A 27,605-nucleotide genomic window follows, 5' to 3' on the forward strand; every position below is an offset into this window, starting at 1 on the left:
GTTGACTCTGACTCCAGTGTCTGCAGCTCTTGCTATCGCCAAAAAACTAATGTCAGCTGGCTCACTCTGCCTTCTACAGACTGTGCACAGAATACATTGGAAAGGAGTGATTGGAAGGAATTACACTTTAATTCAATTTCAAATGAATCCACTCTCCTGACTGTAAGATGATTGTAAGCAGCTGAACGAGGAAAAAAAAAATGAATTAATTATTTTAGACCAATTTACTAATATTACGTTTTTATTGAAAGAATACTGACTTCACCTGAGGCTGCCTGTAAGTACATAAAGGGACCCTGAAATCATGTCAGAAAATCTATTTTAGTGGCTTCTCAAATGTTAAAAAGGGAAAACAATATGGTTTCCCAAAGACAATTTTTAGATGATTGGTCAAGGACAGTATGATCAAGGACAAAGTAAACACAGGGAGTTAAAATGTAACATACAAGAAAGGGAATGGTGAAGAATTTGACCAGAATGGAAGATACTTAATAGTGGAATCCTATATCTGAAGTTGTCACAAGCAGAAAGAAGTGTGAATAATCAGTTGATACATCTCACGTTTAATTAGTAAATTGGAAGTTAACTGGAGACCTTGAGCCAATGTGGGCAAGGAAGAAGAAGGCATTAAGTGCCAAGATGTATATCACGGTAGCTATGTTCTTTAACATTGATATATAGAACATTCCTTTAGCTTTTAATTAACAAAGAACATTTGACACTTCATATCAGGTCAGTCAATATCTAAGGAAGGAAAGATTGACAAATAATTCAACTTGATGAGAACAGACCAGCAAAGGGTCTCATTTGAAGTATTTATCCAGTTTTGTCAGGTACTGCTGTGTGGTGGTTACATTGTCTCTTTCAGATTTCTATCAAATGAAACAAAAACAGCAATTGCTGGAAAAACTCAGCTGGTCTGGTGGCTTCTCTGGGGAGAAACTAGAGTCCACATTGTGGGTCGACTGACCCTTCCTCAGAACTGTTCTGAGGAAGGGTCACTCAACCTGAAACTTTAAGTCTGATTTCTCTCCACAGATGCTTGCAGACTTGCTGAGATTTTCAGCAGCTTCAGTTTTTGCTTCTGGTTTACAGTGTCCACTGTTGTTTTAGTTTTTATTTTCTATCAAATGAAGATTGATTTCTGTAATTCCCTATTAGTGCTTGGTTATAATATTACTGATCATCTTAAAAGTACTATTGAACATAACAGGAATGAAGGGCAATTAAATCATTATATAATTTGTCAAAATAATGTCGATTTATTCCCCAGCCTCCTTAAATCTCTGCCTCACAATTTGCAAATAAGTATGCTTCTACTAGGTTTTTCAAAATTTTGGCCTAGCTATTTTTCATATAATAAAACATTTAATTGAATAAGATCCCTAGTATTTCTACAGTTTATAAGGTTGGCAGAGTTATCAGAAATGTTTTTTTTAATATTTTAGGATTAAATTATAATTGTTTTTCTATAAATGCACCTGCTGAATTCATTTCCTGTCCATGACGTAGAAGAATACTCACATACTTTTTTGATCAAATATTTGGTACTGTCAATACTTATATCGCAATTGCTTCTTAAATGATCTTATGCTCTGTGACATTAATAATGAACATGCTAAGCATTATCATGTGATATTTCATTGTCTGATTTCTTTAAGAAACAGTCAGACATATTTATACAAATGCCTTTGCTAAATGACAAAACACTTCCAAGCAACAACATTAATTTATTTGTTGTTAATATCCCAAAGTTCAATTTTTTTTAACTTTCTGGACAAATGATGAAGAGCAAGTTAAATCTCAGATGAAACACCATATTACCACATTGCTTCATTACATCATAAATTGGTCAGGAACAGATTTACTTTGTTAACTCCCAATGTGGGGAAGTTGTGATCTCCTCGATGCAAAAAGAAATTGGCTTTAATTAAATTTATGTAACATATTAAAGTCAGCATTTTTAATATACTCATATTCAACATATAAATATTAGGTGCCAAAAGGACTTAGGTAGAGATGTTGATCAGTCATGATCTTGAGGGCCTAAATAGCCTACTTCCTGCATTCTATGACCAATGGACTACTTATGAAGTACAGTCACAACTCATCAACTGCCAAGATGCACATGGAAAGTCTTCGTACAGCACATGGGAGTACAAACATCTGAGTCAAGTATATGCTTGGATAATATAGTTATGTGGAAGATATAGAGCAGAAAACCATACTTGGAACTGAATAGAAAAGTAAATGGTGTGGGCCGAGGAGATAGTCTTGCTGCTCTCTCAGCTGATGAATGAATTATATAAGGAGACTAATACAAAAGCAAGGGAGAAAGTTTGGAAAAACTCAATTCTCTCGAAAAGCAAGTAAAGATCTTTCAAATCTATATTCTTACTTTAATATCCCTCACCACCCTATCCTTGCTTCTTAGAGGAGAAGTCCAGGAGGATCAACTAAGGGTTTGAGTTATGGCACATGAGGAGGCTGATAGCTCTGGAGGCCCCGAAGAAAACATATGTTATTATTAGTTTAGTACAGCTGAGAATGAGGGCACAAGCAATATTTAATTGTTGTAGCCAAGAAATGTAAGAGCTTGGAGAAGTTCAACAGCAGTTCCAGTTTGGTGAAACTAGCTGTCTGCAAAAAAGCTGGAATTGTGCCAGTAAGTAGCTCACTAGCAGTCCTCCAGTATGGCTCTGCCTCCACTCTTCACGACAGGTAATAACTGCTGGTCAGCCCGTGACACCCATATCCACCAAATGAATAAAAAAATGCTCCATGTCCCAATTCCTCCCCATGCAGGTTTGAATCCAGCCGACTGTACCAATTATTATGGTTAGTCTCCTCAGACAGATCACAGGAAGACCCAAGTATACAGGTTAACTTCATGCTTATTTGAACAATCTTAGCCCTAGACTGATTAAACAGAATTCAGTCTAATATTCTGTCCATGCTCTGCATGGATCAGTTCCTCATCTGCCCAATACGTACAGAAGATCATCAACCAAAACTGTTCACATTTCATTCTTGTAAAACAAACAGTAATATTCCATTCTCAGTCGCTCTCTTTATGCTGCTACAGGACCCTATTTATTTTTTCTATTCTGCTTTTAAAGCTGATAGATTCCCTAGACTTTTCAAGGCTCCTCCTCATTCATTTCTGCAAACTGGCACTCTGAGGCTGTTCATGGTTTATGCCTGCTAAAATATGCCTCACCAGATCATACTGTGGTTTTACATGTGTTGTAACCCCCTTTTTACAATATCTAATTTAATTCCCACTGCATTCAATACTTAAAGACTTGTTTATGTAAATATTAGGAAAATATCAACCCTGACTCAGACATCAAGAACTGGGAGTCTCAACCTGAGAATGAAGGGTTGGCTGTTTAGGACTGCTTTGAGGAGAAACTTCTTCACATGAAGTGGGCAGAGTTTTAGACCAGTTTGTATCACTTGCTCTATGGTGAGATGTGGAGCAGAATCACTGAGGGAACAACTTGTGCTATCTTTTATGCCTTTCACAAATTGTGTGGCAAGTTTCATGCTTGGCAGTAATGAGTTGCCAATTGACAATGGTTATTTCTTGTTAAGCACCTTGTTAACGTGCCTCATAATGTAGACCCCTATCCTAGCAAACTCACCAAGCCAGGTTGACATCGGGAAAACCCGACAAAGAAACCATAGTGGGCATCGGGCGCATTCAGCTTTGGCACTTGCACTGACCAATCTCCGTGTTGAACACCTGAATCTACGTTCTCACAGCACAGCCCATGCGTGCCTGCCACACTCATGTGACATCGATGGACACTGGCATCCGACACAAACCTCATGGCACATCCCCAGTCCACTTACAGGATATTTCTGCACTGCATTTCTGCACCTTGGGCTAAACTGGCAGGTATCACTGTAATGCTGCAGCATGGACACTGTCTGCTCAGGGACAAATGGTCAACCTGCACAGCGATCTACCTGGATGCCCTCAGCATTCCTGCCATGCGTTGTATTTTTGTGGCTGGTTCCTTCAGTCAGAGATGTGAGGCTCACAGTGCTAGTGTTTAGCTGTGTCATTTACTACAGACATAAAGCCAGGAAGCTTGCATAATTGTTGCAGGCTTCAGTCCAGTCAAGGAACATAGCCTTCACTCAGGAGCTCCTGGTACAGGAAGTCAATGGATTTCCTCTCATACCAGTCCAAGACCTACTTGTATGGTCAGAGTCTTAATCCTTTTTTCGAAGGCGTTGAATAGCAGAATAATGGGCAGCGTACCACCTGTCTTGACTCTTCCTGCCTTATTGTGGGCTGTTTCCCTCGCGGAGTGAGAGACATGCAGGTATTGAGAAGATGTAAGCAGCTGTTGAGGTGATGGCCTAGTGGTATTATCACTGGACTGTTAATTCAGAGACCCAGATAATGTTCTGGGGATGTGTGTTTGAATCCCTTCACGGGAGATGGTGAAATGATGACCACGAATTGATTGTTGGCAAAGACCCATCTGATTCACTAATATCCTTCAGGGAAGAAAATCTACTATCCTCACTTGGCCTGGCCTACATGTGGTTAACACTTATTGCCCTCTTGGTAATTAGGAATCAACTATAAATGCTGGGCCAGCCAGTGACATTCCCATTCCGTGATCAAATAAAAAAGGCGGCTCAGCTATTTTTTGCACAGGTGGGAAGCTGTCCTGAGAAAGTAAGTAGACAGTGCAGGGGGTCTGCAGGATTATTGGTGTCAGGGTTGGGGTGTGTGACAGCAGGTGAGAGAAGATGTTGCAGATAAGAGTGATGGAGCATGAGCCTTGGTAGAAAGTGGGCACAGCAGCAGACATAGAGTGAGTGTGAGGTGCTGGTGAGAAGATGGTGACACTAATGCTGGCGGGATGGAAAAGGACAGTGTCCCTCTTCCTACCATATGAGGCATTCCACCAAACAGCGGAAAGTCCTTCAATGTTAGTCTGGTGTTGTGACCTGTACTGCTGATTCTGGGGGAAGAGAAAGTCCCATGTTGGCACCACCCTGTCAATCAGGACCTTCACCTGCCTGCCAAGTAAGGTGCCAGTCTGCCCTTGTCTTCCATGTGCAGGGTAAATGTCAGGAGTTCCAGCATGACAGCACTTTTGCAGGTGCAAAACAGAGTTTTAAAAATTGCAATGGTGCAAGGGATGCTGGTCTTTTGGCAGATATTCTCTGAGTGGCGAATTGTTCTGTGATAAAATGGGGTGGAAATCAGACCTGACAGACACCACTGGGGCATCGTGGTGAGAGAACCCTCTAGGCCTTGCAGCAACAAATTCTCAAATAACCCATCAAAAATCAGGAGTGGCCAAAAAAGCGTAAGATTCAGTCCAGGATCTTTGGAAACCTCTAGCCCATGCCAAGAGGATGCCCATATTCAAGATAGAGATCAATTGAGATTTGGCTACAAAAGACTTGAGAGATAATGTTGGTAAGTGTCAGAAAATGATATTAAGGCCCTATATCAGTCATGGTTTGAAAGGCTGAATGGCCCACTATACATGAACCAACTTCTGAACCAAATTTAATAGCTTCATAAGATGAAACAAAGCAGTAAAAGTTGAGACAGTAAGGACTACAGAAACTGGAAGCTAGAGCCAAAGAATATGGAGCTGGATAAGCACTGCAGTTTAGACTGCATCCGAGGAGCATAGAATTCAACTTTTCGGGCTGAAACCCTTCATCAGGACTGGGGAGGGTGAGGGGAACCCAGAAATAAATAGGAAGGGAGTCGGGATGGAGGAAGGTAGGTGGGATGGAAATAGGTGGATGCAGAGAGGGGTTCAATGTGTTGGTCAGTAGGAAAGGTGGAGTGAATAGGTGAATCAGAAGATGAACAGGTTGGGGGTGGAGAGATTTTGAAGGTGGTGAAGTCAATATTCAGTCCATTGAGCTGTAAGCTCTCAAGGCAAAATTTGAGGTGTTTTTCTTCCAGTTGTGGAAGAACAGTTGTGGGTGAACATTTGGCCTCACTCTGACAGTTAAGGAGGCCAAGGATGGACATGTCACCAGGGGGAGTTGAGATGAATGGCAACCAGAAAGTCAGGTTGGTTGTGCGCGCAGAGTGCAGGGGCTTTGCAAACCGGTGCCTGAGTCTGCATTTGGTCTCCCTGATATACAGGAGACCACTTCAGAAGCAACAGACACAGTAGATGAGATTAGATGAAGTGCAAGTGAATCTCTGCCGGATTTGGAGGGATTGTTTGGGGCTGCAGAAAGCGGTGAGAGGGGAGGTGTAGGGGCAGGTGTAGTACGTCCTGCAGTTTCAGGGAAAGGTACTGGATGTGGTGGAGGTGTTAGTGGAGAGTGTGGAGCTGACGAGGGGATCGCAGAGTGAATGGTCTCTGCGGAAAGCTGACAGGTTGGGGAGGGAAATATCCTGTCAGTGGTGGGATTTGATTGTAGATGGTGGAAATGTCGGAGGATGATGTGTGATAATCTGAGGTTGGTGGGTAGTATGTGAGGACTAAGAAGGCTCTATCCTTATTATTGTCGGGGAGAGAGGGTTTGAGAGCAGAAGTGTGGGAAATGGGGGAGACACGTTTGAGGGCATCCTTAATAGCAGAGGAGGGGAAACTACAGTCCCTAAAGTAGGACAATATCTGGGAAGAGTAGAATGCCTTACCCTGGGACCAGATACAGCAGTGATGGAGAAATTGTGAGTAGGAGATAGCACTTTTGTAGTAAGGTGGATGGGAGGAGATGTAGTTGAGATAATTATGGGAGTAAGTTGGTTTGAAATGAATGTCAGTGATGAGTCTGTTACCGGAAAGGTCCAGGAAGGGCAGGTAGATGTCATAAAAGGTTCAGGTGAATTTATGGGTGCAGTGGAAGATGTTGGCGAAGTTGATGAACTGTTTGAGCTCCTCGCGGAAGCACGAGGCAGGACCAATACAATCATCAATATAGCGAAGGGAGAAGTGACGAATGGAGCTGGTGTGTTCATTGTAGAGAGACTGTTCCACTAATCCTACAGAGAGGCAGGTATATCACAGGCCCATGCAGATTCCCATGGCCACTCCTTTGGTTTGTAGAAAGTGGGAGGAATCAAAGGGAAAATTGTTGAGGGTGAGGACCAGTTCTGCCAAGCGAACAAGTGTGTCAGTGGAAGGGGACTGGGTGGGCCTACGGGAGAGAAAGAAGCATGATGGCCACCAACCAAGTCATTAGTTCCGCTTCTGCCCACATGAGTGTTCCCATACACACACACACCCCAGCTGCTGTACCCAACCCCACTCCCAGCTCTAGCTCAATGTTCAATCCTAGCCCCAATCCCTGCTGGGTATTCACCATCTTCCCAGATGTTCCCCTCACTAAGGCTGAATGATCAGTCTTCAGTAAAGCACTCACCTTTATTCCCCACCACACACATATGAATGAATTCTGCTCACATCTCGATGTCGAGCTCTTTTTCCACCACCCCCATCTCTGCACCTGTTTCTTTGAACGAAAATCCAACTCACCTTCTGACAACCACTTCTCCTGCCTCCAGCAAACTCCATCCTCCTGGACTCCACTCCATGGCGTCCTACCCTCCCACAACATCTTCATCTCCAACTGTCGCTGTGACATCAATCACCTGAATCTCCCCAGCTGTCTCACTCACTCCAACCTCTCACTGAAACATGCAGCTCTCCGCTCCCTTCGCTCTAACCTCAACCTTACCATTAAACCCATTGACAAGGGTGTCACAGTGGTAGTATGGTGAACTGACCTCTACATCACTGAGTCCAGATGCCAACTCTCTGACACCTCCTTCTACTGTCCACTCAATCTGATCACCAAGCCATCACCTTCCAGACCAAAACAACCTCATCACATCGGGAGATCTCCCAAAAACCGCCTTCAACCTGATAGTTACCCAATCTGTTTCTATTTCCTACTCAAATACATAAAACCAAATGGCCTCAGTCAACCCATTGTCTCTGCCCTTTCCTGCCTACTGAGCTCATCTCCTCTTACCTCAACTCTGTTCTTTCCTCCTTGGTCCAGGAACTCCTCACCTACATTCGAGACACAGTCCCTGCCCTACACCTTTTCCAAAACCTTCAATTCCCAGCTCCCAACACCTCATCATCACCATGGACCTTCAGTCCCTGTATATCTGTATCCCCCGAGAGGATGGCCTAAATGTCCTCCATTTCTTCCTCTCCCATAGGCCCAACCAATCCCCCTCACCCCCAAACACTCTTGTTCACTTAGCGGAATTGGTCCTCACTCTCAACAATTTTTCCTTTAATTGTTCCCACTTCCTACAAACCTAAGGAGTTTCCATGGGCACCTACATGGGCCTGAGCTACGCTGCCCCTTTGTAGGAAATGTGGAACAGTCCCTCTTCAATAACTACATTGGCACCATCCCTCATTTCTTTCTCTGCCACATCGATGACTGTATCAGTGCTGTCTCATGTTCTCGTGAGGAGCTCGAACAGTTCATCAATTTCACTAACACCTTCCACCATACCCTCAAATTCACCTGCACCATTTCTGACATGTCTTGCCCATTCTCCATCTCCATCTCCGGTAGCCGACTCACCACTGACATTCATTTCAAATCTACTGACTCCCACAATTATCTTGACTACACCTCCTCTCACCTACCCTCCTGCTAAAATGCTATTCCATACTTTCAATTTCTCCTTCTCTGCCTTCTCCACATCTGTTCCCAGAATGAGGTATTCCAAGATATTGTCCTACTTTCTCTCCTCTGTTATTAGGGATGTCAACTGTATATCCCCCCTTTCCCACAGTTCTGCCCTCAAACCCTCTCCTCCCAACAACAATAAGGATAGAGTCCCCCTAGCCCTCACATACTACCCCACAACCCTTCGAATACAACACGTCATTCTCCGATATTTCCGCCACCTACAATCAGACCCCACAACCAAAACAATATTTCCCTCCCTACCCCGTCCGCTTTCTGCAGAGACCATTCACTCTGCAACCCCCTCGTCGTACACTCCCCACCAATCCCTCCACCATATCCGGTACCTTTCCCTGTAACTGCAGGAAGTGCTACACCTGCCCCTACACCTCCTGTCTCGCCTCCATTCAAGGCCCCAAACAATTCTTCCAAATCCAGCAGAGATTCACTTGCACTTCACCTAACCTCATCTACTGTATCTGTTGCTTCTAAAGTGGTCTCCTGCAAATCAGGGAGACCAAAGGCGGTCTCATGGACCGGTTTGCAAACACCGTGCACTCTGCACACACCAACCAACCCAACCTTCTGGTTGCCATCCACTTTAACTCGCCCTTCCATTCTCTGGTGACATGTCCATCCTTGGCCTCCACAACTGTAAGAGGGAGGCCAAACATAAACTGGAGGAACAACACCTCAAACTTTATTTTGGGAGCTTAAAGCCCAATTGCCTGAATATTTACTTCACCAGCTTCAAAATCTCTCGACCCACAACCTGTTCATCTTCTGACTCGCCTATCTGCTCAACCTTTCCCACTGGCCAACACAATAAACTCCTACCTGCATTCACCTATCTCCTCCCACATACCCTCCCCTCAGCCCCACCTCTCTCCCTCTTTTTGTTTCTGGGTTTCCCTCCCACTCCCCAGTCCTGATGAAAAGTTACAGCCAGAAATGTTGACTTTCCTTCTCCTCGGATGCTGTCTGACCTGGTGTGCTTTTCAGGTTCCACATTTATTGACAGTAAAAGTTGGAAGCTGATCATATGGAGGAGCCTTTGGTAAAAGAAATTGTAAGCCATTATAGTTTGAGCTTTTGCTTCCAATTTCAGTTCAGAAATTACACAGAAGCACATACTCTGCCTTGTCACACATACACCACACACAACATTTTTAAATTTCATCATCCTTTGGAAATTACTTCCAGAGCATGAAAGAAACATTGTATTTCTAATGAGATCTGAGCTATTGCTCCCCATTTATAATCACAAGACTGTTTAAATATGTTTATAAAAAGTTGGTTTGCCAGGATGGCTGTTTCTGTTAATCTCAAACAGTAAATTGTGTTAAGGGTGCATTGGACAAAAAAAAGCAAACACATGCTCAGATAAGTGATCACAATAGCATACAGATTTATGTTGACTAGATTTTGCTCTCACAATGACATTGAGGCTAATGACATTCACTGTTATTTATGCACAAGTGATGCAGCAACTTAAGGTGCAAACAGGTGTGATGCTAAACACAAATATTCAACAGTTACGGTCTGATTTATATTGCTCCACCATTAGCTTTGTGAACAAGATATTTCCCTGCCTGCCTCACCAATGAAATACCACGGATGGCATTCAATAGAAACTTAACTTCACCACAGTAGGTCTTGTAATTTCAGTCTAAGTACTCTTTTAACAATGTGATATGTTAATTACTGCCAATCAACCTTCATGGCTCAGAATATTAACTGTTATAAGGGTGGAATTTAATTACCTCATATGTAATTGTTGGAGATTTTTAAAATGTGAAATTTCAATCATTTATTTTTATTTTTTATTTATTCTACCTTTAAATCTAATAATCTAACCTTTCTTCTGTGTTCTTGACCTGACCTGATATTTAATTCACCCATTCTGACTTGCAGTTCCTTCGCAGTTAATTTCATAATCCTTCAGTCTGACGGAAGAGGCACACAGTTGCTTGCCCTGTTTGCTCAGGTCCCTGAGATCGTACTCCCATCAATTGGCCACATGACAAACTTAAAAACTTAAAGGTGCAAATGGAAATCTATCTAATGGCAAATGTTATTAAATGTCCTGGAAAAGAAAAATCTTATATTAACATTTTAAATAATAATTGGAGATTGGAGAGAGGGTGGAAAGGCTCATTCACAAAGAGATGCATATAGTTTTTTCATATATTATCCTTAGGAAAATTGTCCCCACTCCTCCAACCCACCACTACTCCCAACAAGTGATGTATAAATATAAACTTAAAAAGATAAAACAGCAACGGTAATGTTGCATGATGCTGTGTGTTCACATGGGAATGAAATTGTACTTGTAAGTCATCAAGAAATGTGTAGGAGTAGCTACTGATCCCCAATGTTTTTGAACCCTGCCCTGATGCTAGGATGATGTGATTTGATTGTCAAAGGAAAGGGGGTCAGGCCAAAGCCTATTGAAAATCATAAGATTCAAAAGGCAAGACAAACCATTTTACCTCTCCAGTCTGCCCTGCTAGTCAATAAGATCATGGCTGATCCACCCTAGGCCACAACTTGTATTTTGCGCCAATTTCTCATAGCCCTCAATCACTGGTATTTTGAATATCTATCTCATTTTTAAATATTTTCTTATTAATCTCCACAAGTCTCTGGAATCGAGAATGCCAGACAGTCATGACCCTTAGGGAGAAGGAAGTCTTTCACATCTCAGGTTTAAATGAGTGTTCCATTAGTTATGTCTTTCTAATACAAAAAAATGTCCATTGATCTGTTTTCTGTATATTAACTAATCTCTAATCCATACTAATAGATTTCCTCCAAATTGGTTCTATATTGTTCAATAACCTTTTATATGGCACCTTTTTGAATTGAATACCTTCTGGAAATAAATCAAATGCCAGCTTTCACATCTTAATACAAAAGAGAAGCAGTTGGTCTCTCTGGACACAAACTCAGACTGAGAGATATGGAGAAGGACAGAAACAGTTGATGCAAAGCAAAGCAGAGGAAAAGATTGTTATGTGTTAGCCACAGAGCAGAAGGCCATGGACTACTGATTTATTGTTTGCAGGTATAAGACTTCCTGAGATTTTAGAAGCAACAAGCTGTGGAGCAAGCTTTGTTGATGGATGAATACAGAGGAACTCAAAAAATCATTTTTTCATAATATTGTCAGTTTGAGGAAAAGCCAGCAACTGAAAATGATGCAAGTTATTGCTGAGCTTCTGAAAAAAAAAGGCAAGAAGAAAGAAAAACACTGAATAGGAGACTCTTGTGGAATAAACCATTCAAAATAACTGTAGATCTAAATAAGAGACTTTTGCAGTGATTTATAAGGAAAATAAACTTTAAAAAGTAGTAAGAACAGCAAAAGCCCATAGACAAAAAAGAGGTAAATGCAGATTCAGCAATTGAAAAAAGAGGATGATTAAAACTAAAGAAGAAGGGAAGAGAAAGAAAATTAACCTTCATTGGAAAATCTAGGTGGAGGGGCACAATTAAAACCTCTAATGGCTGGCAAACAACTTTTTCAGTGTATAGGTGAAGGACAAACAGTTGAAAAATCTTCAGTAACAGACATATGTCGATTGATTGGAAATATCAGTAATTGGAATTCAAGGTTTCAGACCCCTAACAGTAAAGTTAGTGAAATCTTTGTTGTTTCGACATTTGAGTGGGGAAGGCAACTTTTACTCAGCAACTAAGAAATTTTGATTAGCAGACATTTTTGATACAGTCAAAGGAAAAACACTAACTCTTATTGAGTGAAACCATTTCAAGAAATCTACTACAGATCTTTTGGTAATCCTTCAATCACACTGGGAAAGAAATATCTTTCTTCACCTTAATCATCTCCATGAAGAAGCCGTATCAGTAAGGGAAAATTGAACATTACATTGGAAATAGCATTAAGAACAGCAGAAATTTGAATAATTTTTGGTACTACAATAGTTTGGTACTACAACACCAATCTATACAACATCAAAGATTCAACAACTTTAATCAATGAAAAACACACAACAAAATATAAGTACAGCATAAGCATTTTAAAATCTACACAATGACCCCTCAAATTAAACAGATAATCAACAACTTCGGTTGCCTGTCAACAATTAAACAGTATTAAAAAAATGTACATATACAATCTTTCCACCAGAAAAAAATCAAAATCAGTTGAGAAATCAACAAATTGGCAAATGGAGAAAGCACAATTCCAAAGAGAATTGAACTATAAAACAAAGGAAGCATAATTAAGGACAAACTACTGTAAGACAAGAACATCAGATAATATAAATAACAAAGTGATGAAACACAACTTACCTTTGACAATGTCCTCTTGCTTTTGACAAAATTTCACTTCAGGAGCAAGGAGAACACTGGTGAGATTCTGTTTCAAAAGCAGACAACAACTCCCAGCAGAGCTGGTGGAGTGAAAAACTATCATTGGATGAACAATATCACTTTTTTCTTGGAAATTAATAATATCACCTGATCCAGACGTTAAACAAGAACCAGAAGCAATCCAGCTTCCCCATTCATTCCTGCCATTATATCGATGCAAGTTCCTTCAGCCAGATTGATTAAATCTCTGATATACCAAAAACCAGCAAAGGAAAAGCAAAATCACCAATTTTATCTCGAGTTTCTCTATCTCGTCATAGATTTACCTGACCAAATTTCTGACAAAGATGAATCAAATTAAAGACTTGTGCAAAACTAGGAGAGATACAAGGAAAAATTATTGTAAAGCTTTCAGGATTGTATAAATGTCAATTAATATGTTTGATAAGGAGTAAAATGCTTGGGGAGGACTGTTGTGTAAAGATTTTAGGACCTGCAATGATGGCACAGAGTTGTTCATCAATAAGTATAAATCAATAGTGAGGGTCGAGTTAGAGTTGTCAAATGTATGACTCTGGAAGACAGACAGTGAGCACAAACCTGGACACAACAAAGAAGGTGTCGTAATCATTACATAATGTAACTATAAGTTGGAGCCTGGTGTATAATTATGATGTGTAATACTATTTGGTATGAATGAACAATAAAGTGCGCTACTTTGAAGTTTAGGTCTGAACAAGCCCCTTACTTTGTCTTCTACATAGAGTCGTAGAGTCATACAGCACAGAAACAGAACCTTTAGGCCAACTTGTCCATGCCGACCAGACATCCCAATCTGATCTACTCCCATTTGCCAGCATTCTGCCCATATCCCTCTAAACCTTTCTTATTCATGTACCCATCCAGATGTCTTTTAAATGTTGTCATTGTACCTGCCTCCACCACTTCCTCCAGCAGAAAGACTGATATCAGTCTGTCTTGAACCATAACTCATTATGTAGTATCAAATTACATGTCAAAAGTAGCAAGCTCTTGTTCTTATCTTTAAAGACCATAGGGTTTGTTGCTATCTCAATGCACTTTTCCTGGCTCTCATTTCTATTCTGTAGTTGCATTCGAGCCCTGGCCTCCATCTAGTGGTAGATGTTGGTCAATGCAGGTAGCAGCAACAGTCATAGAGATGCGCATCACGGAAACAGACCCTTCAGTTCAACTCATCCATGCTGACCATTTATCCTAAATTAATCTAGTCCCATTCAGCATTTAGCCCACATTGCTCTAAGCCCTTCCTATTCACATACCTATCTGAATGTCTTTTAAATGCTATGATTGTACCAGCCTCCACCCTTTCCTTTGGCAGTTCATGACATATACACACCACCTTCTGTGTGAACAAGTTGTCCTTTAGAACTGTTTTAAATTATTTCTGTCTTATCTTAAACCTATGCCGTCTAGCTTTGGACTCCCCTACCCTAGGGAAAAGACCTTGACTATTCACTCTATCCATGCCGCTCGTGATTTTATAAGGTCACCCCTCAGCCCGACGTTCTCCAGGGAAGTTAGCCCCATCAGACTTCAAGATAATAAAGTGTGAAGGTGGATGAACACAGCAGGCCAAGCAGCATCTCAGGAGCACAAAAGCTGACGTTTCGGGCCTAGACCCTTCATCAGAGAGGGAGATGGGGTGAGGGTTCTGGAATAAATAGGGAGAGAGGGGGAGGCAGACCGAAGATGGAGAGAAAAGAAGATGGTGGAGAGGACAAGAGAGTTGCAGTGGGAGAGAGGTTCCCTGAGGTTGATCCGGAGGGAGGAGGGTAACTTCTTCAGATTAGGCATCCCTGGAAGAGGCTTCGCAGTGAGGTTAAAATTGTATCAGAGATAATGGGAACTGCAGATGCTGGAGAAACACCCCATCAGACTTCAGTTGCTTTCTGCTCTCAACAACCTTTGCTAATAGATGGAGCCTGATTAATTGAAAATAAAATTGAATATTTTTCTTAATATTTATTTAATTTTATTTATGTTGTAATTTAATATTTTAAAACGGTAAAAATATTATTTATGAATGTGGCTATTTAAGAATGTAGAGAATTGCAACCTGTAACGTTTTAATTCTTTTTCTATTTAGAATTGTCCTAAAGTTCATAACTGTGCAGTTTTCTTTTATATTTAGTGGTGTGTTAAATTTTGCAAGCCGTTGCAGCTCAGAATGTAAAGTTATGCATATGAATGATATGTCTTTCAAATTGTACATTGGTCTTTCTGGTGAGAAATATTCAAGGGAGCCTGATTCCAATATTAACATTGAAACCCATGATTCACTTAAGGTTGTTTCACACAAAAGTATGACCCCATCTCAACAACACAACCACAATTGTGGGGATCTCCTGAAACCTTTAAAATTCTAATGGACTAGATGGTGTAAGTGCAGAAAGGATGTTCCCGACGACTGGAGAGTCCAGGGCCAGGTGCCACAGTCTAAGGATTGCTATTTAGGACTCAGATGAGGAAAGGGTTCTTCACAACGAGAGTGGTGAATCTGTTGAATTCACTGCCACAGAAAATTGTTCAAAACATTGAATACTTTCAAGAAGGAGTTAGATATGGTTCCAAGGGCTAAAGTGATCAAATGGATCCTGAGCTGGATGATCATACTCATTTTGAATGGTAGACCAGGCTTGATGGATTGAATGGCCTATTCCTACTCCTATTTTCTAGTTATTAATTATAAGTAAGGACTAACTTTATCGAAACCTATGACATTTCTGAGCCTAAGGCCTAAAGCAGCATGCAAATCTCATGAGGTTCAACGAAGCCATTATTGGACTCGATGTTTTCACAATGTTCGCAAGATAAGGTCCTCAAGAGTGTAACTAAGTTTAATGCAAAACTACTAAAAAGGTTGTGGTCACATTCATTTATGAATCTATATGTGTAAATTCATAACAAAATCCAATTCTCAAGCAAATATTTAACTTTAGCAAATCAATATTTATTGGACACAATATTTGGTAAACTTAACTATCGCCTTTAAACCTAAAGTTTACAGCAGAGGCATTTTGAACTTAGAGGCAAATTCACAGCAACACTTTTGAATACAGAGATTCTCAGGTGCTTGTGGAAACAACATTGAGAAGTATTTTCTTAAGTCTGGTGTGGTGTGAGTAATGCTGAGTAAGATAGGAAAACATGAGAATGAAAATATTGTGTTTTGACTTCAAGAATTCTTTTCTGATTTTCTCCTCAATCCATAATTGATAACTTTAGAGTCTTGTTTTTGAGTGGGAACTGCCCTATTTTCATGCATTTGTATCTCATTAAATGCCAAATCATCTTATTTATTTGCCACTTCCATTTATCTAGATCCTTGAGAAACTAGATGGCCCAGATGTCTGATGTGTAAGCCAAAGCAGGTACTCAGCAAACTGCAGATCACAAAAAAACTTGACCCAGCCATCACACAACTTCTTCTTCTGCACAGTGCCCTGAATGCTCCACAGCCACCAACCTCCTTGACCCTTTGTCCGTATAAATCAACCTTGGCAAATCACCAGCCACAGCAAATTATCATGCTGGCTCTTGGTTCAACTCGCACCTCACTTCAGCCCTTTGACCGAACATCTCTGAGTTGTAACCTGCTGCCAGGTCGCTTTGTGTGGAGGGATATCTGTTCAGGATGCATGTTGCAACTCTCCACTTACTTTCTTAGTGCTCTTTGTGCTTACTTGGAGATTGTCAGCCCCTGTTTACTTTCTTTGCCCACATTCACTAACTCACAGACTGCTAACTTATGTATAGGCTCCATTGCTTTTTTGGTGCACAGGGTCTTCAGTGGTAAATCATGGACTGCCAACTGATGTGGCTTACATTTCCTTTTTCCACAGCAGGAGGAAAGCACGTTGTCATGGTGGAGGGCACTGAACACTTAATGGGGTGGATATGTCGCTGTGTGGCACCATGCCACAGCATGATATGTCACATCAGCAGCATATACCAGCAATTGTGCAGCAAACACACTGCTTGTGCTTCAAGCAGATGACTATGGGTGAAAGTCAAAGAGGAGCAGTCCTTTGTGGGGTAAAGGGGGCTAGTATTGTTTCAGTAAGTCAAGTGCCTTGTCGATTCCTGTCCGGGTGGGCTACCAGTAGTCAGTCAGGCATGCAGAGTATGCTTCTGCACTTCACAGGGGAGGGAGGAGTTTCTCCTGCGATTAAACAAAGGAAGAGATGGAGTACAATGGAAGTAGATGTAAGAGCAGACACCACCCACCCCCCCACCACCACACGTGTCTGCGCGCGCGCGCACACACACACAAACACACACACACACAGACACACACACACACACACACAAACACACACATACACACACACACACACACACACACACACACACACACACACACACACACACACACACACACACACACACAGATTAGGAACCACAGAGGGCAAGAAGGGTTAGTAGTTTGGGAGGATGAGGTGGTGAGAGCCAGGGAGTGGACATAATACAATAGTGAGAGTTACAGTCCATGAACCTTGATGAAACGCATGTGCAGTGGCGAAGCTATAGTGAGTGTTAGCCCTGTGAATGTCAGGTTGCAGAGATAAAATGGTTACACTCACCTACGTGGAGAGCAGAAGACCAATAACATTCTTGATCTGCTGGGCATCTCAGAACACAGCTGTGACTTGTGGCCTGGCTGGCTGAGTCTGGGGGCATGACTCCAAAAGCATTGACCTGGAAAAAGAATGGCCATCTTCTTCACCACTTTGTCACCAAGACCTCGAGGACTCTGCATGAGGAATGAGCTTTATCTTTGAGCCATGCCCTGAACGTAGGGACTTGACGACCACAGGTTGAAGGCCTATGCCTGTCTTGCAGTCTATGAGATGGTGTGCAACTGGTCGTTAAACATAGGGGCATGAACAGCAGTGACCATGTGATTCCCTGATGAAGGAGCCTGGTTGCTTGATTAACGAGGTGAAAAGTGTATGACTGTGAGAGAAACAGAACTCAGAGCCATGGCAGACTGAGAGCTATGAATCTCACTTGCCAAAACACTTTAACCAGAAACAGGAAAAATTTGCCTATTGCTTAAGTATCCTTAAGGGCTAATTATAGCTTAAAGATTTGGATACTAAATGCAAATTTGGTTTCTTGCAGCTTTGTAAGGTCTTTAAAATAACATTCTGTGTAATTATTTCTTGCAGGATGAAGGTATCGTGAAAGAAATAGATATCAGCAACCACGTAAAGGAAGGCTTTGAAAAGGCAGATCCTTCTCAGTTTGAATTGCTCAAAGTGCTGGGTCAGGGATCCTATGGAAAAGTAAGTAAATTACTGGAATTGTTTGGTTTCTGATATCCTGCTGCACGAATCACAAAACGTTAGTTTGCCGGTTTTTATGGGAGAAGTGCAGTGGGGAATAAAGTCCCACTGCTTCACAAATGCCTCAAAAGTGTAAGTGTCCAACTAAGTCATCAAGATGGTTGAATTATCTTACTTGTGCAATTATACAGGACAAAAAACAACTCCCCCCAGGTTTCATCAATAAATACATACTTATTTTTGGACAAACTTGGTCTTTAACAAATGGTGAAATGATATATTATGATGCAAACTTAAACTACACGCCTTTTACATGCAAACGTGTACACAATCACACACAGACAGAGTTATTATGGATATTATGAGTCTTGATATATTCTTGACAATCAAGAATCCCACAACAAGGACTGAGGTGACTTTCTCACAGTTCTTTTGGTTTCCGTTGATGAGATCATGTTGCTGTTGGTCACAGAGTGATCAAAGCTCGTCAATTCACTCACTGAAACTCATGTCTTTTATTGGATTAACAGCTCAATGTTCAGAATCTTGGAATGTTGTCATACTCAGAGAGAAAGCAAAACAGAGAGGGAGAGAGATTACTATTGCTTTGTAAACATCTCCACAGCTAGAAAGATTATTTTCTTTCTCAGGACAGAGAGAGAGAGACATTGCTTTTTACTGCAGGCTTCTTGGAGGTCTCTTTTCAACTGCACCAGTCTCAGTCTGGAGCAAAACAGAAAATAACAATCCAAAAGCTATCGCTCACCAACCTGCAGCCCAATATTCCTCCCAACAGTTTGTCTAGCAAAAGTAACAAATCCATGTGCTTCTGCGAAGGCAACCTTACCCTTTGTATATATTATGTAAAGCACAAATAAGTCCCTCTTTAGATCTTTCAGTTCCAAAAGGACACATAGTTAACTCTCTGCATCCAAGCATTGACCACAACTTTTATTTTCAAGTTTTCCTTCTGAATAATATTTACCAATAAAGCACTGTATGTAATTAAGAAGGCAAATTAAATGTGGTGGTTCAATGCAAAGTAGATGGACAAATATGAAAATAGGGAAGTTTTATTGCAGTTCCTTGCAGCTCTTTAAAGGGCCTTGGTGAGACAAAATATGGTGGACATTCATTTTGTGAAGGATATTATTACAACCGAAGCAGTTGAAGTCCCTTCGGACTCATTCCTGGGATGAAAGTCTTATCTTAGGAAAAACCGTTAACATCTTGGGCCTACACCCTGATTTAGTTGTCCCCAGATCTTGTTTTCTGTAGATCAGTTTATAAAAAGGAGTTGAACAGGTCACTGATTTGCAATTGGCCATTTTGTAAAACTGCCCTTGACCAATGTTTCAATAATTTCAAAAGCTTCAGTCCATAAAAAGTCATTTCTTTCAAGCAAATAAACAACAAACACGTAAAAATGACAAAATGTGCAAATTGATACTGCCTTAGTGAAATTGGCCAAGTTCTCACTATCACTGGCCTCTGTTGTTAAAACAACCATTCAGCTGATCTGTTGGTGACAGTGTCTCTGTGAGCTACCTGCAACTCAACAATAACGTTGTTAATTCTAGTTGCCCATATTCCTGGTTGTTTCATTGTGAGACCTACTACAACATGTAAAATATACATTTCAAATATCTTTATGAATCATAAACAAAATTGTTCAAACCATTGAAAAAGAAACAAGATCATCTGGATTAAACACTCATCTGCTGGTGGGTCTGAACAGGAGGGGGGATGGTGTTTCATGAATTCAGCGAGTGATCAGCCTGCACTGTAAATATACCACTAGCTAGTGTATTAACTGAGGCTCTTAGGCAAGCAATTAATGCCCACGTAAAGGTATCATTCAGCCGCCAAAATTAAACTGCCAATGGGAGAGGTCCACGCTTAGCAGCCAGCCTAGTAGGTTTCCAAGGATGGGTTGTTGGGCTAGGGATGGTAACAGGGTGATGGGGATTAAGCATCCTTCATGTGCCTCCTCTGCGGGCAACCCAAATCTGATGTTTTACCCCATGGAAAGGTCCTGGGGATTCTCGTGTCTCGTATCATGCTATGTAAGTGCTGAGTTTCCTCCTGAACTGTTTGCTGGAGAGCCCAGATGATTAATCCCCTCACCCCAATCCCATACTCTCCTACCTCTCCTGGGAACTGGCAAGCAAACACACCACAGTTTTCATGTCATGTATGGTGAGCTCCTACCAGCCATGAGGTTACTACCAGCAGTGCTGGGATGTGGAACTTATTTTGTAATTAATTGCCCTCTTAATGGCCTCAATTGCTGGGAGCGCATTAGGACTGTCTTCCTGACCCAGGATATATTTTGGGTTGTGGTAGGTACCAATTTGCCACTGTAGTTCCTGATTAAATGCCACAATCCCACAACTGAACTCACCATGTGGAAGACACAAAATTCTACCCATGATGCATAAATTAGCTGTTTATCAGGACCAGGAGTAGGCCATTAGCCTCTTGAGGCTTTTTCCACATTCATTAAGTTTGTACAGAAACACATGAGTTCAAATTTAACATTTATGTGCAATAATGTTCCAGATTTTTCAGGAGGACTTTTATAAGTCATAAACTCAAACTTGATAAGTTTTTTTAGGGGTTTCAAAACTTGCACCAGCTCACAAGAACATCATGGGGAAAAAGATTACAATTTTCAGTGGTCTGCGCAACGACCTCAGAGGAGGTATATGTGAGATTCATACTCAAAGTCTTTGAGACCCATAGAAATGCCATATCAAGATCACGGGGTCAGGAATGCACAGCAATTTGGAATTTGAAGCCAAAATTCATGTTTTTTTTAACTTTTTTATCTCCATCAGGAGATGAAAATCCATCCCCAGAAGTTCGTATCAATTTCAATGGACCAATGATGACAAATGCTATCAAATGCTACTTTTGCTATCAATACTTCTACAAAATCTGGACCATTTTTACAATAACAGCAGTCATGACAGCAACAAATTGCCTTCATCAAATGTCTTTAACAAGTTGCTTGATGAAAATAAAATAAATTAGGGAGGTGATACAAAGGCAAGAAAAGAGCAGTTATGAGTTATAAGGAAAAGAGTGAAAAAACAGTATCCTTCTCAGTACATTAATATAACTAGGAATACAAAGGGCTTGTATTTTAGTAAGTGTGTGCTTTCCTGAGAAATTGACCATTATGCAGGTCTGTTATTCTGAGAATACTAATGTACCTTGTTGCTGTCTTGCCAGATACAACAGAAGTCAGTACAAGGTTTGGGGTGATCCTTGTGGGTATGACACAAGAAAGCATGTCATTGCAGGGTTACAATTGTCTTCACTACCAATCTTGCAGCGTATTGTCTGATTTCCATAGAATGTAAATAGTAATCCACTTTTTAATTTGGGCTCTTTTTGGATTGAAGGTCACCTAACTTTGGTTCTGCATGGTGTGAATTAATAAATCTTTCAGACAATATTTAAAGAAGAAAGGATGATTTGAATGAGTTGATTTAAGTGGTTGCATAACTTAATGAACACGTCAGATCTCAATAAATTGTCAATAACAGGCAACTTCTTTGATAGAGCAGTAGTAAGTATCTCTATTGGATGGGAAGAGCCCAGGATTTGATTCCCCAATATTATGTGGTTCTTTTACATAGAGTTATTTTCTAGTAGGGCTGTATCTTTTTATTTATTGTGTAGCAAAACTTCCTTCATGATTTCTTGCTGCAGAAGACAACTGTGGGAGCTCTTAGCCATATATGCCAGTGTCTTAAATGAAAGAGTAATGACTTATATATTCAACATCACAGATGATGACGATTTAGGAGACACAAACATAGTGTCAATGGGAGCATATAAGTTCAAAGTTACATTGATGAAATGAGTGGATAAAACTATGATGCATTAGTTCAATGTGGAGAAATATGAGGTAGTCCATCATGGACCCTAACCAGGCAAATCAATGACAAAAGTCAGGGTGTGTGAAGGATCAAAAGCACTTGTCTCTTTATGTACAAATCACTAAGCTTAGTGCACAAATGCAGAAATTATTCAAAAGGTTGATGCCACATTGGATTTCATCACAAGCCGGCTAAAAATACAAAAAGGAGAAATCTCTGCTTCAGTTATATACAGGCTTTAACAGATCCCATCTGAGGCCCTGCATTCTGTTTTGAGATGAAAATAATAAACTGCCAACAACCCTCACTTATATGTACTTGACAGTGAATAATCTCCCATTCATGAAACCCATTTAAAGTTTTAAAATCTGTTTTAGTTAACCTCTTATTAAAAACAAACTTCGATTCAGACTCCATTTCAAAGACAGTTAATTCATTATTAGCCTCTTTAAGTTGCTAATCAAACTGTACACGCAGACACCCATGCTGAGATAAGTAACATTTTGTTCAATTTTCGTTCAAGGTATTTCTCGTTAAGAAAATAAAAGGATCCGACGCTGGGCAGCTCTATGCCATGAAGGTATTAAAGAAGGCGACACTGAAAGGTAAGTGCTAAAGGGTTGACACATTGTTACATGTTGAGTTTCTTTCATATAACTCCAAATGATTAATCAATCATGAGATGTTCTTGGGTTGTGTTTACAGCTATATTGAGCTTGACCCATATTTCCTGAAACTAAGAATTTACTGCTTTATCTTGCTACCTCCAGCTTTCTTCAAAAGGTATTTATATATTGTAACAGATGCAAATATAGACTGAAAGACAGTAAAACAGAGTAAAAGGCAGCCAACTTGCTTCTTCAAACAGCAATTTACATCATCATGGATTCTATCCAATGTATCTAGTTCCCGAATGAAGGTGTGCAATCTTAGTTACAGCCCTTTCAAAAGTAAAATACTACAACTTATCCTTTAAACTGTTCTTCACCATGTTAACTGAGGAAATGTTTCAGTGAGATTCAAAACCCCAAAAGCACAAAAACAATGACATTTTATAGGAATTACTGCAATTTACATCTATACAGTGCTGCTAACATGGTAAAATAATCTATGGCGGTGTACAGAAGCATTGTCAGAAAATATTTGATGCCAAACCAAACAAGAAACTTTTAAAAAAAGGTTGTTAAAATGTTTGTTTTAAGGAGTAACTTAGATGACAAATGAGCGGAGATCTTGGTGTTTGGACACCTGTATGGAATGCCACTAATGTGCAGTGAAAGAAGTCAAGAATATGAAAGATAACAAGCCGTGAAGCTGGATGAACACTGCAGGCCAAGCAGCATCTCAGGAGCACAAAAGCTGACGTTTCGGGCCTAGACCCTTCATCAGAAGAAGGACCCTCTGATGAAGGGTCTAAGCCCGAAACGTCAGCTTTTCTTTAAAAGAGAGATTAGATCAGATTCCCTACAGTGAGGAAACAGGCCCTTCGGCCCAGCAAGTCCACACTGCCACTTGAAGCATCCCACCCAGACCCATCCCCCTATAACCCACACACCCCTGAACACTATGGGCAATTTAGCCTGACCAATCCACCTAGCCTGCACATCTTTGGACTGTGGCAGGAAACCGGAGGAAACCCACACTGACACGGGGAGAATATGCAAACTCTGCACAGACAGTTACCCGAGGCTGGAATTGAACCCAGGTCCCTGGTGCTGTGAGGCTGCAGTGCTAACCACTGAGCCACCATTGTGCTCCTGAGATGCTGCTTGGCCTGCTGTGTTCGTCCAGCTTCACACTTTGTTATCTTGGATTCTCCAGCATCTGCAGTTCCTATTATCGCTGATCACAAGAATGTGAAAGAGGCCAGAATTGGAGCAACAAGAAGATATCAGAGGGTTGTAGGATTGGAGAAGTTTACAGAGAGAGAGAACATGGAGGAATTTCAACACAAGGATGAAATGTAAAAAAAAATGAGTTTTTTATAGCCTTGAAGCTAATGTATATCAATAAGCCCAGGGGTAAGGGGTGAATAAGAATTGATGTGATTGAATTCAAGTGCCAAAGGTTTGGATGAGCTCAAGCTATGAAAAGATTGAAAAAGTGAGGCCAACCAGAACAGTTTACAGTCAATTCTTGGGTTTCCACAATAGACGAGATGGGACGTGAATGGAAATGGGATATGATTGAGGTGAGAATAGGAAACCTTAATAATGGAGAGGATAAAGGGTTGAATGCTTGGTTCATGTTCAAATGAGATGCAGGAGATTGGGAACAGTTTGGTTCATTATTAGAGAGTGACCAAAAACGAGGTTAAAGTCAGTGGTCCAGGAATAAAGCTTATAGTACAGACCAAATATAATCACTTCAACCTTCTCAATATTTAATTCATGGAAATCTCCACTCATTTAGTGTAGACAAGTAATTTGATAAATCATAGGCAGCAGAACATGGTTTGAGAAACGTAGGCAGGAAAATGCAGTACCTCCCTTAGTTGAATACTCCAGCCAGTCTTCTACCAGATTTAGATTATTTCTGCCACTTGCCTCTTGATTCACACAGACTACTTCAATAAGACCTGACACACTGACGCATTTGTCATTGCTTGAATGGGGGTGGGGGAAGGCTTCTTCTTTCAATGGAGCTCGTAGCGCCTTCCATGATTTAAAAACAAACAAAACCCACGAAGCAGTCATGATATTTAGATAACTGATCTTGCAAATAGGTTGAACAATTGGAAAACTGCACACCTGTGTCATCAACAGTTTTGTTTCCCTATGGCCAATTTGAGAACATTTAGCATCATTCTCACCAAGATCAGCTTCCTCAAACACAGATTGGGAATTGAGCAGTTGACCTTTCTGGGATGATTTTCCTAAGAGTCGCTATACCACAGTCACTGTATTTTTGGCAAGACTGCAACAGGAACTTCATCTTTTGCAAAATTGCATTTTTGCAAAATTGCACTGGCAGAATGAATGAACAAAAAGAATTGCAGTTATATAATGCCTTTCATGACTTCAGAATGCCCTAAAATGCTTCAAAGTTAACTAGGTAGTTTTGAACATACCAATCTGTGGGGGAGGTGATGGTGCAGTGGCATTATCGCTGGACTGTTAATCCAGAGACCCAGACAACATTTGGTTGACTCTGAACTGCCCTCTGGGCAATTAGGAATGGGCAATAAATATTGCCTATCCAGCAACACCCTCATCCCATGAATGAAAAAAGAAATAAAGCCCAGCCCAAGTTCAGTTATCTGTGGACAAGCACACCAAGATCTCTCTGTTCCTCTAATAGTCAAGAATTTCTGCAAAGGAAACTCAAATACTGCATTTTTAAAATAAATAACTCACCAAGGCCAACTGTATCAAGAAGGGGTGAAAGGAGAGAAAATGTTAATGAATAAAGGAAACAAAAAAAATTATTTGCGCAGCACAGCAATACAAATAGCAAAGTCAAAATGATTAGATAATCTGTCTTTCGTGCTGTATGTTGAGGGATAAATATTGTCCATGACGAGAGTGAGAATTCAAAATAATGGCAGGGAATTGCTTAATTCCATCTCAGATGGTAGATTTAATATTTGACTGAAAAAGTGGGTTCTCTAACAGTGCAACACTCCCTCAGAGTAAATAAGAGAACTCTTACAGTCATCAAAATAGCAATCTGCCAAAGCTTGGATCAATAAACCTGTCTGGGCGAACTGAAGAGTTCAGTTTAGAAACCGTTGTTGGACTGAATTATGTAAAGTTACTGGCTCTGTCAGAAAAGCTGGTATATAGTTTTGCTAGTAGGAAGTATAAAATTACTTCATTATCAAACACATTTCAAAGGATTAAATTTTAAAATAATCTCCTCCATGACATTGCATGATTTACTATCGCATTGCTGATGCTAAAGCAATATTTGGACTCCATATGCATTTCTGCTCTCAAGACTACAATCTTGGTATTTTGGCAATCAAATATCAGGATTTATTAAATGCCTATCCTGTATTCCATGACCCCCAGTGTTTCATCATTGAGGGGTAACACAGTCTTTCAATCAATATGAATCAAGTCTAGAACAGCGTGAATGCACATGCAAGTATTAGTTTCAAAGTGTGTTTGGAGGATGAATTAAGAAATCAGTTTTCACTACATCTTTTGCATACTTTTACAAAAGAGATAGAGGATTACATATGTTTTCATGAAGCAATAAAATATGGATTATAATATTTAATTCCATCAACTGATTTAATATCTTAGATTTTAATTTGAAAGAAAATACCCTTAAAGGAGTCAGGTCACTATTTTAAAATACCCATTGAGGTCACCTGTCCTACCCAATGGGCTGAGTAGGGACAGATGAAGTTTAATTTGGATAAATGTGAGGAATTGCATTTTGGTGAAACTAACAAGGGCAGGATTTATACAGTTAATTGTAGGGCCCAGGGTACTGTTTTTGAACAGAGAGACATTGTGGTTCAGATACACAGTTTTTGAAAGATGCATCACAGAGTGATTAAGAAAGCATTTAGTATGCTTGCGTTCATTACTCAGACTGTTGATTGTAGGAGTTGGGACGTCATGTTGAGGTTGTACGGGATGTTGGTGAGGTCACTTTTGGAGTGCTGCGTACTGTTCTGGTCACCCTACTGTAGGAAGGATATCATTAAATTGAAGAGAGTTCAGAAAAGATTTACAAGGATACTGCTGGACTATAAGGACAGGCTAAATAGGCTTGAACTTTTTCACTGGAACATAGGAGGTTTATAAAAGTTTATAAAATTACGAGGAGCATAGATAAGGTGAATAGCGAAGGTCATTTCCGTAGATAAGGGAGTTCAAAATTAGAGGGATAATGGGAACCGCAGATGCTGGAGAATCCAAGATAACAAACTGTAGAGCTCGATGAACACAGCAGGCCAAGCAGCATCTTAGGAGCACAAAAGCTGAAGTTTCGGGCCTAGACATTTCATCAGAAAAGGGGGATGGGGAGAAGATTCTGAAATAAATAGGGAGAGAGGGGGAGGCAGACTGAAGGTCTCAGGCCCCAAGATGACTATCCACATCAAGTAGATGTTCACCTGCACATCCGCCAATGTGGTATACTGCATCCGCTATACGTGGTGTAGCATCCTCTACATTGGGGAAACCAAGCGGAGGCTTGGGGACTGCTTTGCATAACACCTACGCTCGGTTTGCAGGAAACAACTGCACCTCCCAGTCGCAAACCATTTCAACTTCCCCTCCCATTCCTCAGACGACATGTCCATTCTGAGCCTCCTGCAGTGGCATAATGATGCCACCCATAGTTTGCAAGAACAGCAACTCATATTCCGCTTGGGAGCCCTACAGCCCAATGGTATCAATGTGCATTTCACCAGCTTCAAAATCCC

General features: G+C 40.7%; 1 protein-coding gene across 4 annotated transcripts in view; it reads left to right on the forward strand.

The window, feature by feature from the left end:
• Positions 1-27,605, forward strand: part of LOC125454879 (ribosomal protein S6 kinase alpha-2) — a 427,165-nt gene that overhangs the window by 223,835 nt on the left and 175,725 nt on the right. For all 4 annotated transcript variants that reach the window (XR_009446145.1, XR_009446144.1, XR_007248111.2 and 1 more), the window contains 2 exons: positions 18,216-18,332; positions 22,746-22,827. Coding sequence is in view for 1 of the 4 variants with exons in the window: in XM_059648491.1 (XP_059504474.1) it covers positions 18,216-18,332; positions 22,746-22,827 (199 nt within the window). In the remaining 3 variants the exon portion in view is untranslated. The remainder of the gene's footprint in view (positions 1-18,215; positions 18,333-22,745; positions 22,828-27,605) is intronic.

Source organism: Stegostoma tigrinum, chromosome 9 (genome assembly GCF_030684315.1).
Source record: "Stegostoma tigrinum isolate sSteTig4 chromosome 9, sSteTig4.hap1, whole genome shotgun sequence".
NCBI classification, from domain to species: domain Eukaryota; kingdom Metazoa; phylum Chordata; class Chondrichthyes; order Orectolobiformes; family Stegostomatidae; genus Stegostoma; species Stegostoma tigrinum.